General features: G+C 41.7%; 1 protein-coding gene across 8 annotated transcripts in view; it reads right to left on the bottom strand.

Annotated features, from left to right (window-relative positions):
* Nucleotides 1-14148, bottom strand: part of LOC307229896 (focal adhesion kinase 1-like) — a 68424-nt gene that overhangs the window by 38737 nt on the left and 15539 nt on the right. For 6 of the 8 annotated variants that reach the window (XR_013844146.1, XM_080000009.1, XM_080000010.1 and 3 more), the window contains exons 1-7: nt 7990-8116; nt 5522-5763; nt 3585-3754; nt 2028-2115; nt 1777-1856; nt 1501-1563; nt 109-163 (exon numbers count right to left, since the gene is read on the bottom strand). Coding sequence is in view for 7 of the 8 variants with exons in the window: in XM_080000009.1 (XP_079856135.1) it covers nt 109-163; nt 1501-1563; nt 1777-1856; nt 2028-2115; nt 3585-3754; nt 5522-5763; nt 7990-8113 (822 nt within the window). In the remaining variant the exon portion in view is untranslated. Of the gene's footprint in view, nt 1-108; nt 164-1500; nt 1564-1776; nt 1857-2027; nt 2116-3584; nt 3755-5521; nt 5764-7989; nt 8117-13175; nt 13203-14148 lie in introns of those variants that run through there. The other 2 variants (XM_080000015.1, XM_080000014.1) reach the window with 2 other exon arrangements.

Here is a 14148-nt window from a genome sequence, read left to right as displayed (position 1 = left end):
GCACCTTTTAACCCACTGTATTGACCCAAAAAGATGTGTATTGGAACACAGAGAACACATTTTTTGCCTTCCCCCGTGGAGAACATGGAGTGTGGACTGACTTATTACCTTGACTGAATCCAGTAGGTTCTTTGGAAAGAAACGCCTTAAACCCACATCTTTCCTAGAGAGAGAGAGCGAGAGAGAAAAATGAAGGGCAAAAACAGACAACAATCTCATAATGACAGTGAAGAATGTTAATGGTTAGATCAGTACAGCAGCTTATTTGATGTGCGTTCCAACTTCCTGGCGATGATAACAGAGCAGATAGAGACAGTGTTCGAGTTAGAGGCACTGACAAAAGCAGTGGAATAGAGACGAGGGCAAACAGAAAGCAGTTACCAGTGACAACAGAACTAACTATCTTACTTATCACTTCCTTGAGGGTGGTAATGAAAAACAGGGGGGAAATAAAACATTTGAAATTAGGGAAGAGCAAAGAGATTGGAATGGCAAGCTAACTAATGACTCAACCTCATCTCTGGAGAGAGAGAAGGGAGGAAAGAAGGGAAGGAGATAAAAGAGTCCCTTGGTGACCAGCTTACATCATCCCCCCTTCCTCCTCCGCTCACCATTACAATGCTTCATAGATCTGTTAGCGTCTCAGCAGAGTTGTTTTAACCTGCATGATGTATCACATGATAAACTAGATTCACCATTTGAAAAATTTACATGGAGAATATAGAGCCTCCGCCACCGGCATTTCCTTTCATCCTCAAAGGAACCGCGTGAGCTATAAGCAACCTACAAATTATCTTGGCTGTTGATTAATTAAGATGGATATTCCTGTCTATTAAAGAGCCAGCGTCCGAAACATCAACATGCTTCGCATCGCAGCAATAAAGGGGCCCAAGTTAGCGGGTCGACCCGGATGTCCTGGCTACATCAGAGCCGATTGGTGGAGTACATAAAAACCTGTGTCTATTTGCAGGGTAATTTCACCCGGGACTGGAACCCGGGTTTTACCTTTGCCACTGATGACAAATGCTGGATGTTAGTGGGTGTTACCGGGTTTTTGACGTAGTGGGAAAGGGGTATTAGGTGTCTATTTTAGAGGCTGAATGCATAGTAGTAGGACTAGGTTTTCAGACTACTTTCTACTCTAGTTTTCAGATTGCTTTCTACTCGTTTCTTAACTCCTTTCAAACCTTCTAGCCTGTTTGGAAAGTATGCCTCTACATATGACAGAGAGAATGCCATAGAGCAGTGGCTCTTAACCTGGCATCCGGGGACCCCCAGGGGTCCTTCAAGACATTGTAGGGGAGCCCCAGAAGAATTATGAATAGTTGAACGACAACATTATTTAATTTAAAAGGCAGCATTAGAGAATAATAATTACCATAAACTATACTACTTTGGTGTAATAAATAGCATGGCAGTATGCCATTTCGGTCACAGCGCTGGTCTATAAGGTGCAGGGTGCAACATGGCCCCTATGGTTTTGGGCACACAGAAACTTACTCCAGTAGCTCGTAGTTGGATTTTTTGTCCAGGGCGTTTCCCCTCATCTCTCTGAAGAATCTCCTAAAAATCAAAGCAGGAGACAGAGGACAAGGTCATTGGACCTTTTGTACCCTTTGTACAAAGATTAGTTTGTATTTTACTCACATTCCTTATTCACATAACACAACAAATAAGGAATCCTAATTACAAAGTTTCAGTATCCAAGGAAATCGGTGGAGGCTTAAAGTAAGAGTGAGAGAAATTCAATCAGCACTATACACTCTGTTTACTTACCTGATCTCAAGACAGCCCAATTTCAGAGCGATATCCTGATCCACCTGATCACCCATCTCTGTCATATAGTCATTCTTCACCTAAGAGAAACCAAAGCCAAGTCATCACTGTGTGTGTGTGTGTGTGTGTGTGTGTGTGTGTGTATACGTGTGTGTGTGTGTGTATATACGTGTGTGTGTGTGTGTGTGTGTGTGTGTGTGTGTGTGTGTGTGTGTGTGTGTGTGTGTGTGTGTGTGTGTGTGTGTACGTACCTGCTGGTAGAAGTAGTTGAGTGTAGGTTTGTCTTCAATGAACTGCTGCAGGAAGCCCTTTGGAAGGTACCTGATCCTCAGCTCATATCTACAGAAAATAGAAGGGTTATTTAGAGGTGGAAAAATTGGAAATCAAGATTAGGCGGTTGTGAAATGATTTTTGATGAGGCAGCTTTATCAATAAAACCGCTGTTTTATTTTATACACATATTAAACACAAAAATGCATTTTGTGCAACTGAATATTTATCTTATAGGTTGGCAGTTGGTCAAATGATGTTTTCATTTCCAATCCTTCATTGACTGCTATAATATTCAATTCTTCAGTAATTTGATAAAAAAAAAACAAAAAAAAAAACTGAACTGAATATATTCAATGGCTATCATATTATAAAAGCCACACAGTTATATCTTCAAAACAATATATCATCGCTCAAATTTAGAACACTGTCCAGGTGAAGTGCATGGTTCATGCTACGAATTTTCATCAAGCCAAAAGTACACTACAAGTGCTAATACAGATCCAAAAAAACACAGCAAAACTTCAATTCAGTCGGTTAAATAAACATAGACACATACATATAGCCAGTAGTAGGAGAGGAGAGAAGTTGTTCTTTTCTTTGGAGTAAACTGGGTCAAAATAAATTCCCATGAATACCGGATGGAAACAAATAATGAAGTTACACTAGAATCCTAAATGAAGCAAAACCCAGGGCAGAGTAAGGAAGACGTAAGAAGGATGAACTGAAAAATATGAACAAAGATGGAGAGGAAATGGAAAAGGAAGAGACAGCCACAGAAAAAACAGATGGAGAAAAAGTGAAAAGGGAGTGGCAGAGAAATTGAGTTGTTGACTTAAGTCTGACAAAGCAGGCATCTGCTTCTTTCTCTCCCCCTTTATGCCCCAGGTCCAAAAGGTCGCCACCAAACAATGGCATTAACACCAAGACCAACGGCATAAAGATGATATCAACCCGAGACACACGGCTCAACCACAGCAACACAGCCTAACAAAGGCTCCTGATCACCATACTGCAGGTGCAGCAGGACTAGATTTCTCTGAAGAGTTGCTACTAAATCCCCTCCGCTACGTGGTACACAACAGAGCAGTATGATGGATAGAACCAGGCATTAGGTTAGACTGACTACAGACACATGAGAGTTTGATGGTTTCAGTAGGCTCGGCTTCAGTGCTGTATGACACCAAGCTTCCAAGCTGTTAAAAAGGCTGGGTCGTTACAATCTCGATATTGTGATATCAGACTATAGTGTGGGAAGTGATATCGTTAATAGTTGTCTTGAGGGCTGCATTACAGTAATTTAACAAACCATGTGTGCTTATGAAGCTAAATTTAAATTAGAGACACTTTTCCCTTCTCTTAATCCCCTCCATATTTGTAGCCCAGTTTTTGCAACTTTCATGACTTTCAAGGGCCAAGGGATTTTGTGGTTACGACCTCGCTGTCTTAGAAATTGGCATACAACAAATTTCATGACCAGCAAAGGAAGATATAATTTCAAAGACCAAAAGATTTGCACAAAGAACACGATAACTCACCTCCACTCGTCTTGTGGCCGTGCTTGTTCATATTTCTCTCTGACGTGTGACACGCCCATGTCTGGATGGAGCCAGTGGACTTCTTCGGCTGATTGGCTGTTGCTGAGTCGCAGCCCGAAGCAGGACGTCCAACGCACTTTGTGGATGTCCAGAATCTTCTGGATGATGCCCTACAAAAAAGAGATCATCCAGTCTTTACTTAACATAAGTAGTATTTCAAACGAACCCAAAGGTAGAAAACTATGGAACACCATTTAAGTCAATATTAAATAAACACATAAATATATAAGCATATGAAATAAATCCTGAAATAAATAAATCTAACTATAAATATATAAATGAGTAAATATAGTTCAATAAATAAATGTTTTATTTTTCAAATGGGTTTCTATCCATTTCAGTGGACTTTTATTTCTTTCAGCGTACTTTTATTTCATAATGCAACATTTACAGTCATTCTATGCAAATTAAGAGGGTGTGGTTGTCTCACAAATTCAGAGCTGGCGGAGAGACGGGGAGACGGGGAGAGACCTCTCTGCACTCCTGCAGCGCTTAAGTTTGGACACAAACTCCGCACCCCAGTCGACTTGGTGTCGGGCCGCCCCCTGAGCCGGAGGTGTGGGGGGAGCCTGGCCTAGGTTACCTCCACAACCTCCGTGAAGGCTATAGGAGGTGCAGCGGTTGACCAGGCAAGCCTTAACGGATGCCAGGACCCGACAGAAGCGGGCCGGGTAATGGACTTTGCACCTGGGACCCAGGTGTGAGTCTACTGTCCAGAGAGAAAGAAGGGCCCTCTCCCCCCAGCTGTCGAGCCAGTGGGCTGGCCCTAGCACTGTGCTGGAACAGCTGTCGGACGTGGTGTAAAGGGTGCGGCTGGTCAAGCGGAACCGGGTGGTGTCCCTCCACTGTGACCGGTCCGCTCCCTACCAGCCTGGATTGAACCGCAACCACCACTGATGCGTAGGAGAGCGCCAACGGCAGTGGCGGTGGTCCCCTTCTCTCCGCTGCCTCTAAATCTGTGAGATAACCACGCCCCATTCATTTGCATATAAGGAATGGAAATGTGGCATTATGACATAAAGGTCCCATGAAATTACTAAAGATAATCTTCTGAAAAACGTCCTTTTAAAAATAAAAAACAATTTCTTTATTGAACTATACTTAATCATTCATCCATCTATATTTTCGTTTATTTATATATTTTAAAATGCATTGCCTCATTTATTTATTTTAGGACTTATTTCGTAGGTAGGTTTACCTATTTATTTATTATTGACTCAAACAGCTTCTGGAATTCAGTCGTTCTCTAATGTTTCTGTCTGGCTTTTCACATCGGCTCGGCCAAGGACTTGAGAGCTGCGTGTGTGTATTTTTTTCAGACATTACAGACACCTAAATGCTTATAGAGCCATGTGTGGTACCATGTGAAACCCTAGGGGGGGTCTGACCTAAATCCTGAAGACGGGAGGAAAGGAGAGAGGGAAGAAGAGAGAGGAAAGAGGATAAGAGGATCTTACTTTCGATACAGACTTCCTGTTCTTGCAGGTGTTGACAGATACGGACCTTTTACTGAACCAGAAAATAGGCCCTAAAAGCTAACCACAAGTTAACTTTTAGACACACACACATACAAAGATGGAAGAGAGAGAATGTTAAAAAAAAATGCAGACACACACTGCGCACATAGAACACGAAACACACATAAAAAAGCAGACGTGTCTTGCAGAGGAAAGCAGGCCTTGGACAGAAGACGACCAGCACAGACTAAACGATCACAGAGTGGCTGGGTCATAACAGGGGTATGAACAGCGTAAACAGAATAAAACTGAAAAAAGTTGTCTTGGAGTCAAGTCCTTTCAAGAAAAAAGCTCCTCCGAAGCCTTACTTCGGGACAGCGGAAACTTGGGTGTCTCAACATTTATTGTGTGTCATCTTACCCTAACGTCCGTGGCGTCTCCATATCTGATGTTGGACGACCAGCTGCTGTGCTCAGTGTTGGACTCGAAGTGATGGAAGACTTTCAGAACCCTGTCCACAGACCCGGGGATGGCGCGGTCTGACCCACCCGCGCTCAGTCGGGACTTGGCGCCTGCCATGAGAGCCGGGTTCAGGTTGGGGTCCATGTAGGCGGTTGCCATGGTCTGCCTCCCCGACACTACTGCTATGTGTCTGTCATATTCTGGGATGGACAGGTGAAGCAGAGGACGAAGCAAGACATGTCAGGGACACCGCTGACTAAAACTCAAAACTACTGACAGAAAGTCATTTTACTTTAATTTCAAATTCCCTGGCAGTTAACTGCTGTCATCTTTAAGGGGAATTTGTACAGGGCACACATTGTATCATGTTTTAGCATTAGGAAGAGGAAAAATGTTTTCAAAATGCTACAATATAATAATAATAATATTTATTATTATAACATGCTGCAAACTAGATGTGGCAGATTGTACATAAGAAAATCAGAACATAGTGAAGACACTGTTGTAGCAGCACAGTCAGATCAATGACTGAATACGATCAAGTAACATTTTGAATTCACTCACAAAGCTTCCATGCTATGTAAAGTCTTTCTTAATGTAAAGTGAAAACCTCAGCTCAGGCTGTATGATACTGTATTACACAAATCACCGCACTGAGTGTAATTAGACAATCCCTTTTAAAGTGTATTAATACGGTGCTATTTAACCAAATGTGAGTAGTTTTTTTGCATCAATTGCAATAGAATGCTACACTAAAGAGGCTTAGATTACATTAATTAATCACTTTTCTGATTTGTTTTATTGCATGTCCTATCACCAGTGGTGTAGTCTATGTGATACGCAGGTGTCATATACCCACTAAGAAAGTCAAAAATACACAAGCATACCTCACAATATAGTTTTCTGACAGAACTTTAACTTTTCCCCTCCAAATACCAGGTAGAGTATAATTAAAATAAGTTCTGAAGGGGAAGGCACTTCCTTCATTCACCTGCCTCCATAAAATTATGGACACACACACACACACACACACACACACACACACACACACACACACACACACACACACACACACACACACACACACACACACACACACACACACACACACACACACACACACACACACACACACCTCCCCTCCGTTGTTTTCCCGAGTAATTAATCCCCTCATTACCACATCGCATTTCCCCCTCTGTTCCGGTAATTCTCCAAGGGTGCACACTTCGACACTACAGTACATTAATTTATTCATTTATACTCTTTGTCTTTGTTAACATGGTGGCTTCCCATACGGTTAGAAAATAAAAAACGTTTTGCAGGAGGCATCTCCATTTGAACTGCCGCACAAGCTGCGCCATGCTCCGGCTCGAGCAGCCCGCTACGCCTAAATAGCCCCCCCGTATCACAGTTTGGCTACTACAATAGACTAGACTACACCACTGCCTATCACCAATTATTGTGTTGGTGATATGATGTCCAATAATTACATTAACAATCATTTTCTATGCTGTTCATCCCTATTTTGCATAGTGGATGTCTACCCTCTCTTAGAATCAAAAATACAGAGGTTGGTTTTCTCTCTACACAAGAAGCAGAACCCCAACGTAACACAAACAAAGAAAAATGGTAGAGTGTGTAATATTGTATTTTCTTGCAGCTGGCGTTATTGAAGGTCGGGCATAGCAAACAATGAAAGCAATGAGAGGGACCAAGAGAAAGGGGAGGATAGAGCAGCTTCCTCTGGGCTTTGTGTGTGTGTGTGTGTGTGTGTGGTTTGTGTGGGGGCGGGGGGGGGGGCAGTTTTGTCCCTGACACACTTCCTGATGTGTTACTGTGTATAACTTATTTTTGGTTTTACAGACGCTAAAGGTATTTCCCACTCCCCCCCACGGCCTTCCTCTCCGTTTCATTACAGGGAAATTGATATGCTTTAGCAGGTAATAACACTTGAGGAAGACAGAAATCTGACACAGTCTGACACACACACACACACACACACACACACACACACACACACACACACACACACACACACACACACACACACACACACACACACACACACTTACAGTAACAGAAACCGAAGACTGTTAAGAGATAGATACGGAAAGCTGTACCCATGGGTCATGAGAGGATTGATAAATCTTCCCCTGGAAGAGAATTCATAGCCAGGCTCGTAAGTTTTCAATAGTTCCAGCCGAAAGATGCATTTTAACCTGCTCTATTCACCACTCTCATGCAAACACACTTGTTTTGCCTCATAGCCGTTGGTTTGGCTGTAATCCAAATCAGTTTACACAAAGTGAATTGGTATTCTATTGCTCTGAGTGCGTGTGTGTGTGTGTGTGTGCGTGTGTGTGTGTGTGAGAGAGAGAGAGAAAAGAATAGCAAGAATCAATGAGGTAACACAATATCACCTGTACCTCGCTCCCAACACACAGTGAAGGGGCTACAGCCACTGGTCTCCATGGAAACGCATGTTTGTCTGTTCCTCTGTCTGTCAGAGGCGAGGACAGACAGGCCGCCGGATGGCTCCCAACCACGCATCACACACAGGAATACGTATATACACTCAGCCAAGTCTGGCATTCAAACATCATACACTCGTACACACAAACCACGATCGTGAAGCAAGGTGTCTCTACGTCCTGTACACACACGCAGACAGAGTTTCATTGAAGAAGTAAATCGATCAGGTTTTTGGAGACATTAGTTTGTCACGTCCAGAAGTGTAAATATTGTAAATCCAGAGAGGTTTTTTGGATGTCCAACTTGGCTCAAGTAGTACAGTAAGAGCAGTATTCAGATACAAAAGCCGTCACGGAAAGATGGAAGCCTTTGGTTGGCTTTGAATCAAATAAGTCAAACTCTTCACTCACTCAAAGGTTTGACTTCAATGACTGCTGAAGGTCACTGAAGTTTTTGAGTTTAGGACATCTTTCCCCGTCGTGAGCTGCAGTCAACAGCAGTTGAAAACGAGCAGAAAGACGATTAATATAGTCTCCAAAACTTTTCCCCTTCTCTTCCCAATTTCAGTCCCCTACCGACCATCTTCTTCTCCATCTCGTCAGAAGTCCCATCTATTGTCGGAAGAGGCACATGAACACACACATGTTTGCTTTGGGCATCACTTGTGTGTGAACTCAGTTGTTAGGTAGTTGTCACAGACTCGCCAACTGAACAGTTCTCAGGCAAAATATTCCTGCTACTTCCTTTCGAGTGTTTCGAGTTGGAACAATGGTTGGCCGAGTGCTCTGAGACGGCTTCGGGCTTCCAGTTTTAGTCCAATGTCAAATCCGAGCTCCAAACGGGACGTCTGTATTCAACTGGTGCAAGGTTACAGAGCAAGGCAGAAAAAGAGTCCATTGATCAGAGTTTCTCCCGAGAAAGAGGAATTCCTCTCTTTAGAAACAGGGAAAGCAGGGCGGAGAGGGGAACCAACATCGACAGAGGGAGCGAGAGGAAGAGAGCAGCACAGAGGCACAGAGAGACTGAGGGATAGTTTCAGGATGAACGGCAGGAAGGCAGAACAGATCAGGGGGGCAGAGAGTAGAGCAGGGAATCAGAGAGAACAGGAGCGAGCGATGGTGTAAGGAGGTGGAGCTATGTTCCATTGATATGCTAATGCCCGGTTTTCGGGGGAACTCAGAACAGCCCTTCCATTACACCAGCACTGAAAACATTATGTGAGGAGTGGCAGAAAGAGAAGACAAAAGAGCACAACACACTAGGCCAACTTAGCCTTTACCCTGATTGTGCAAAGCATGTGAACTAACTGCCGTCAACATTCGACCACTTTGCTATCAACCCCTCACTGTCTTGTCTTGAGAAGCTTTATAGGATACTTTATACTTCTGACAGCTCTTCTCAATGGATGATGCCCAGATAACAAAACCTTTTATGTAGGTGTCCAATTCTTATCCCAAAAGGCACAATGATCAAGTTCAACCAAGCGTAGATACATTCAAACCAATACGATTTGAGATTAATGAGTCATTCCTATTGTCCGGTAAAAATAATTATAAAACTGTATTAACAAATTCATGCAAATTCATTCGTTCATATTTTTCTTCATAATTTGGCTCTTTTGTCCGTGTTAGATCGTTGTGTCATCTTAGTCTGGGCCAGAGTTTCCATTATCTGGTAATTGCCGATTTTTGACCTGTAAAATGTGTTGAACTCCATCATATTTAAATCTCTCCAGTCATAATCTCCGGTGAAAATAACTCCCTCCAAGCTCAACTTGAATTAATGTTGAACAATAAAACAATAACGATAATTATCGGCATATTTTTTCTTCAATGTCGAAAGACTCAATAATTTAGATTAAAAAAAAAATATATATATATATATATATATATATATATATATATATATATATATATTATCGCATTTCTATTAGGTAATTTTGTCGTATGGAAACAGCTCTTACAGCAGCTGGCATTTCCAGGTTGGGGGACCTCAACCGGGGGCTGCGTAAGCTTTAATTTGTGAATGTTCACTTAACGCTTAAAAGAATAAAGATATTTTTGTTATCCAAACATTTGATCTCTTTTTGTATTAATATCTATTTTATACATTTGTTTATGAATGTTGCTTTAACTTGAACATGTATTCAAGGCTCACGCTTCCCGATAGCTGTGTCTAGAGTATATTGTGCTGTTATGTTAACTTTTTTATAGCTCTTTCTTATTGAAAATTGAGTAAAAACACACTGAGTTCCATACAAAAACAGAATTGTTTCTTGTGTTTGTATTTGTTCATTACTACCACAATACTACATTATTTTATTAAAGGAGCTTGTCAAGCTTATAAAACAAGTTTGTGTTTTATAAGCTGCTAAGAAGACACCCCAGACGATGGGTCGGGTATAGCGCCATCATTTTTCTCCTTTTTTGCTGTATCGAAAACATACCGAGCCGCGACACCACTTTGGCATATCGAACCGAACCGTGAATATTGTGAACCATTACACCCCTAATGAAGACATGTTTTTGAATGTGTGTCCCCGCTGGTCAGTGTGTGCTTATCAGTGTTTGTGCTGCAAGTTGCGTGTTTTTCACTCCTCGCCAGATGCCAGCCACTGTTAATCAAATGGACATTTATACAGCTCTAACCATCTAACTCAACAGATCACTGCACAATGACCCCACACACACACACACACACACACACACACACACACGCACACGCACACACACACACTTAAATGACCTACTGTTATCTCACTGGCCAGACAAGCTCAGTGAACCACAACATCAAGAGTGTTGTGAGTGTGTATGTGTGTGCGTCCTATGACACAAGCTCTATCTCAGGCATCGCCCATTGTCATGAAAATTCGGTGCGAGTAGGGGTTTAGTGCGTGTGCACGTATGCCTGCGTGTTGGTAGGTGTGTGTCTGTGTGTGTTTCTAGGCTATTGAAAGCCTTTTGTCAGAGGGGCCGGATGTGGTTGTGAATGGGAAGAGCGGTTTTGGCACTTGGCCAGGAGTCAATCTCATGACGGGATCAGACTACCCAAATTCAGCCAGATTTTGACACATTTCTGTCGTCGCTGACAAATTTCCAGCTTCGGGCCAGAATATGAACATCAAGAACGACAAACAGCCATCTTTACCCCTTGTAGTGGGACATAATCAAAGAACAGCAAACTGGCATGTGGCACCCCACGACACACTGCCTAGTTTGACAACTCCTACGACGTGTTCCTTGACCTTGAAAAATGGGATGACCAAAGTGCTCCCTGGTGCACATACTGTATGTAAACATGGCAAAGAGAAAGAGGGATGCTGCTGTTGTCAGGTAGAACAATGAAACAGAGAAAAGTTGAGCAGTGGCAACAATACATCAATACCTATGAACTTGCGCAGGGTCATGAAAGGCAACTTACAATGATTGTTCGGGGTCATACTTGTAGTGTTGACAGTCTGCCGGCCAAGACACGGCAAGAATTTATGGCAGTATGATTGCCTAATCTGACATGGTGACCATTGTAAAAGACGAAAATATTGTGTAGTCTGATCCCGGCATTACACATACTCAGCTTTGCTTTCCCTGTTTGTATGAATATAACTATATTACTACGAATATATGGTTATAACTATGAAGATTGGAAAATTACTATGAAGATTTGAATATTATTGCTATGAACATGACTATCAAGATAAGAATATTATTATGATGAATCTATGAATGCTTGTATAAAGTCATGAATATTATTATGATTAATTTATGAATGATTTTACGAAGACATGAATATTACAAAAGGGATATGAATGCTGCTTTGAAGGTATGGATAATACTATGAGGATATGAATATTGAATGAATATTTATTAAGGAGAAAGATCAGTACTAAATATGAGGCTTGCTTTCAGAAACGGGGAATGCGATATACGATGATACAATGAATTTGGCCTAAACTGGAACCCATCTCCCTTCTTGTCAGCAGACAGAGAACAATTAGCATTGATAGTGTCACTGGAGCTGAAGCTTCCCCTTTTAATCAATAGACCGTGTGTGTGTGTGTGTTTGTATGTGTGTGTGTGTGTGTGCATGTGTGCGCATGCTCGTCTATGCATCTTTGAAGTTGTGAAGATACAATGAGACACTAACTAGGGCAATGTTCATTCTATCCCTCATCCCTGTCTCTGTTAATGAGACACACTGAATAGCTAAATATGTATGCACAAATAGGGAAACACACACACACACACACACACACACACACACACACACACACACACACACACACACACACACACACACACACACACACACACACACACACACACACAGGAGAATATTGTGGCATTGTTTACAATTCTCCTGGGATAAAGTGTGAGTACGCAGTGTTCTACACACAGAGTAAATAAACACTGTTCTCAGAACAAGAATCTTTGATCTCAATAAAGCATCACTTCTGATGATAAATTAATAACTAAAATATAAAAAACAATAGGGAACCAGACACACACACACACACACACACAGACACACCTCACTTGGCATTATTTCCGTTGACTTCCGTCTTGTCCTTAACTCAATCAGTCAATTCTCCTCAACACAGAATGGATGTATTAGTATTAGATGTATGTATTAGAGCAACAGAACTTCTAATTGGATATGAATAGGACAGTCAGGGGTTTTGTTACACCTCACATTACAGGCCCCAGTTCCCCCACTCTATGCTGATAAGTGTTGTTTTAGCATAGAACATGATCACGGTGGGTAGGGTATAGACCCGAGCATCTCCAAATGTGTGTCTAACTGCGAGTAGGTGAATAAGAGAATAAGGCCTCTGCAGAGGCAGTAATGGCCGAAGTGCTGCATTAAAATGTATTAAAATACATTTGTCCACTTTGGATATTCTCAGGGATTTGAACTCAGCTCCAAGGCAGTGGGGCCGTATGCAAGTGCTGTGTATAAATATTAATATGTGCTATAGGGGAGGAGAATAAAGGTCAATCTATAATCAAAGTAGTTTCTTAAGTCTTAAGAAATTATATATAGACCCCATATAATAATTCAGCATATTTCTGGTGGTTACAGGACTCCCATTGAAGCTTGATAGGCATGTGTTTATGAAAAACATAAGGGGAAAAGTACTCACCAGTGTAGTAGGCAATCCTGGAAATATCTAAAACATGAAAACAGAGAGTGAAAGACGGGTTAAGAGAGAAAGCAGAGAGAAAGTTCCCTCCAGACCGTGTTTATTTCAGTATTTATTTCACTGTACGCTAAAATAAATACCAAGTGTCACTCAAACCAGTAGTTCTCAAACTTTTTTCCCCAATAATGCACCCCCTTCGCATGGTGTTTTAATGAAGAAAAATGATTTTGTTTATGAGATAAATAAGCCTACCACAATCAAATAAAATCTTATTTGTTATACGAACAGGGCACAGGGACTAGGAGACCCCGGGCGAGCAAAGCAACCCAGAAAGTCACACTGAGGCCCCACTGGCCCCTAGATTTGACAAGGTATGTTAACGACACAGTTTCACCACAAAATGTAAGGTTATTTTCCCAAACAGACCTATTTATTTTCCACACTTAATCACCACCGTTCCATTCGACCGCATCTGCGCTTTCCTTTCAGCACCACAGCCCAAGGTTAACGACTGCATTGAAAATAAAAATATTGAATATAAAATGTTGTTTATCAAACTTACATTTATCAAATTAATAATAGTACAATTATTATAGTAATTAGGCATGACTGATGTTTTTTTAAATTAACTTTTTTTTTTTTTATATCTCCCGTACCCCCTGCAGTACTCCAAAGTACCCCTAGGAGTATGCATACCCCCATTTGACAACATTGACTGAAACAGCAGTAGACCAGGTCCAACAGCCCCCCCACTGGGGCACTGTTTACTCACAGTAAGATATCGTTGGTTACAACCTTAATAAAATACACAAGTTAAATAAAGATTATATTGAAAGCTAGGGGCAAGTATCTTTTGGGATTGACTAGCTTTACAAGGTCTGGGGAAATTACATACGCCCATTTCACGGCCATAAAGTCTACAGGTTGCAGTATATTGGTGTCGATTTATGATGAGTCTGTTCTTACAAGTAGT

Source organism: Zeus faber, assembly GCF_960531495.2.
Source record: "Zeus faber genome assembly, chromosome: 1".
Classification (NCBI taxonomy): domain Eukaryota; kingdom Metazoa; phylum Chordata; class Actinopteri; order Zeiformes; family Zeidae; genus Zeus; species Zeus faber.
Note: the sequence above shows the minus strand (reverse complement) of the source record. Positions and strands in the feature narration are given on the sequence as shown.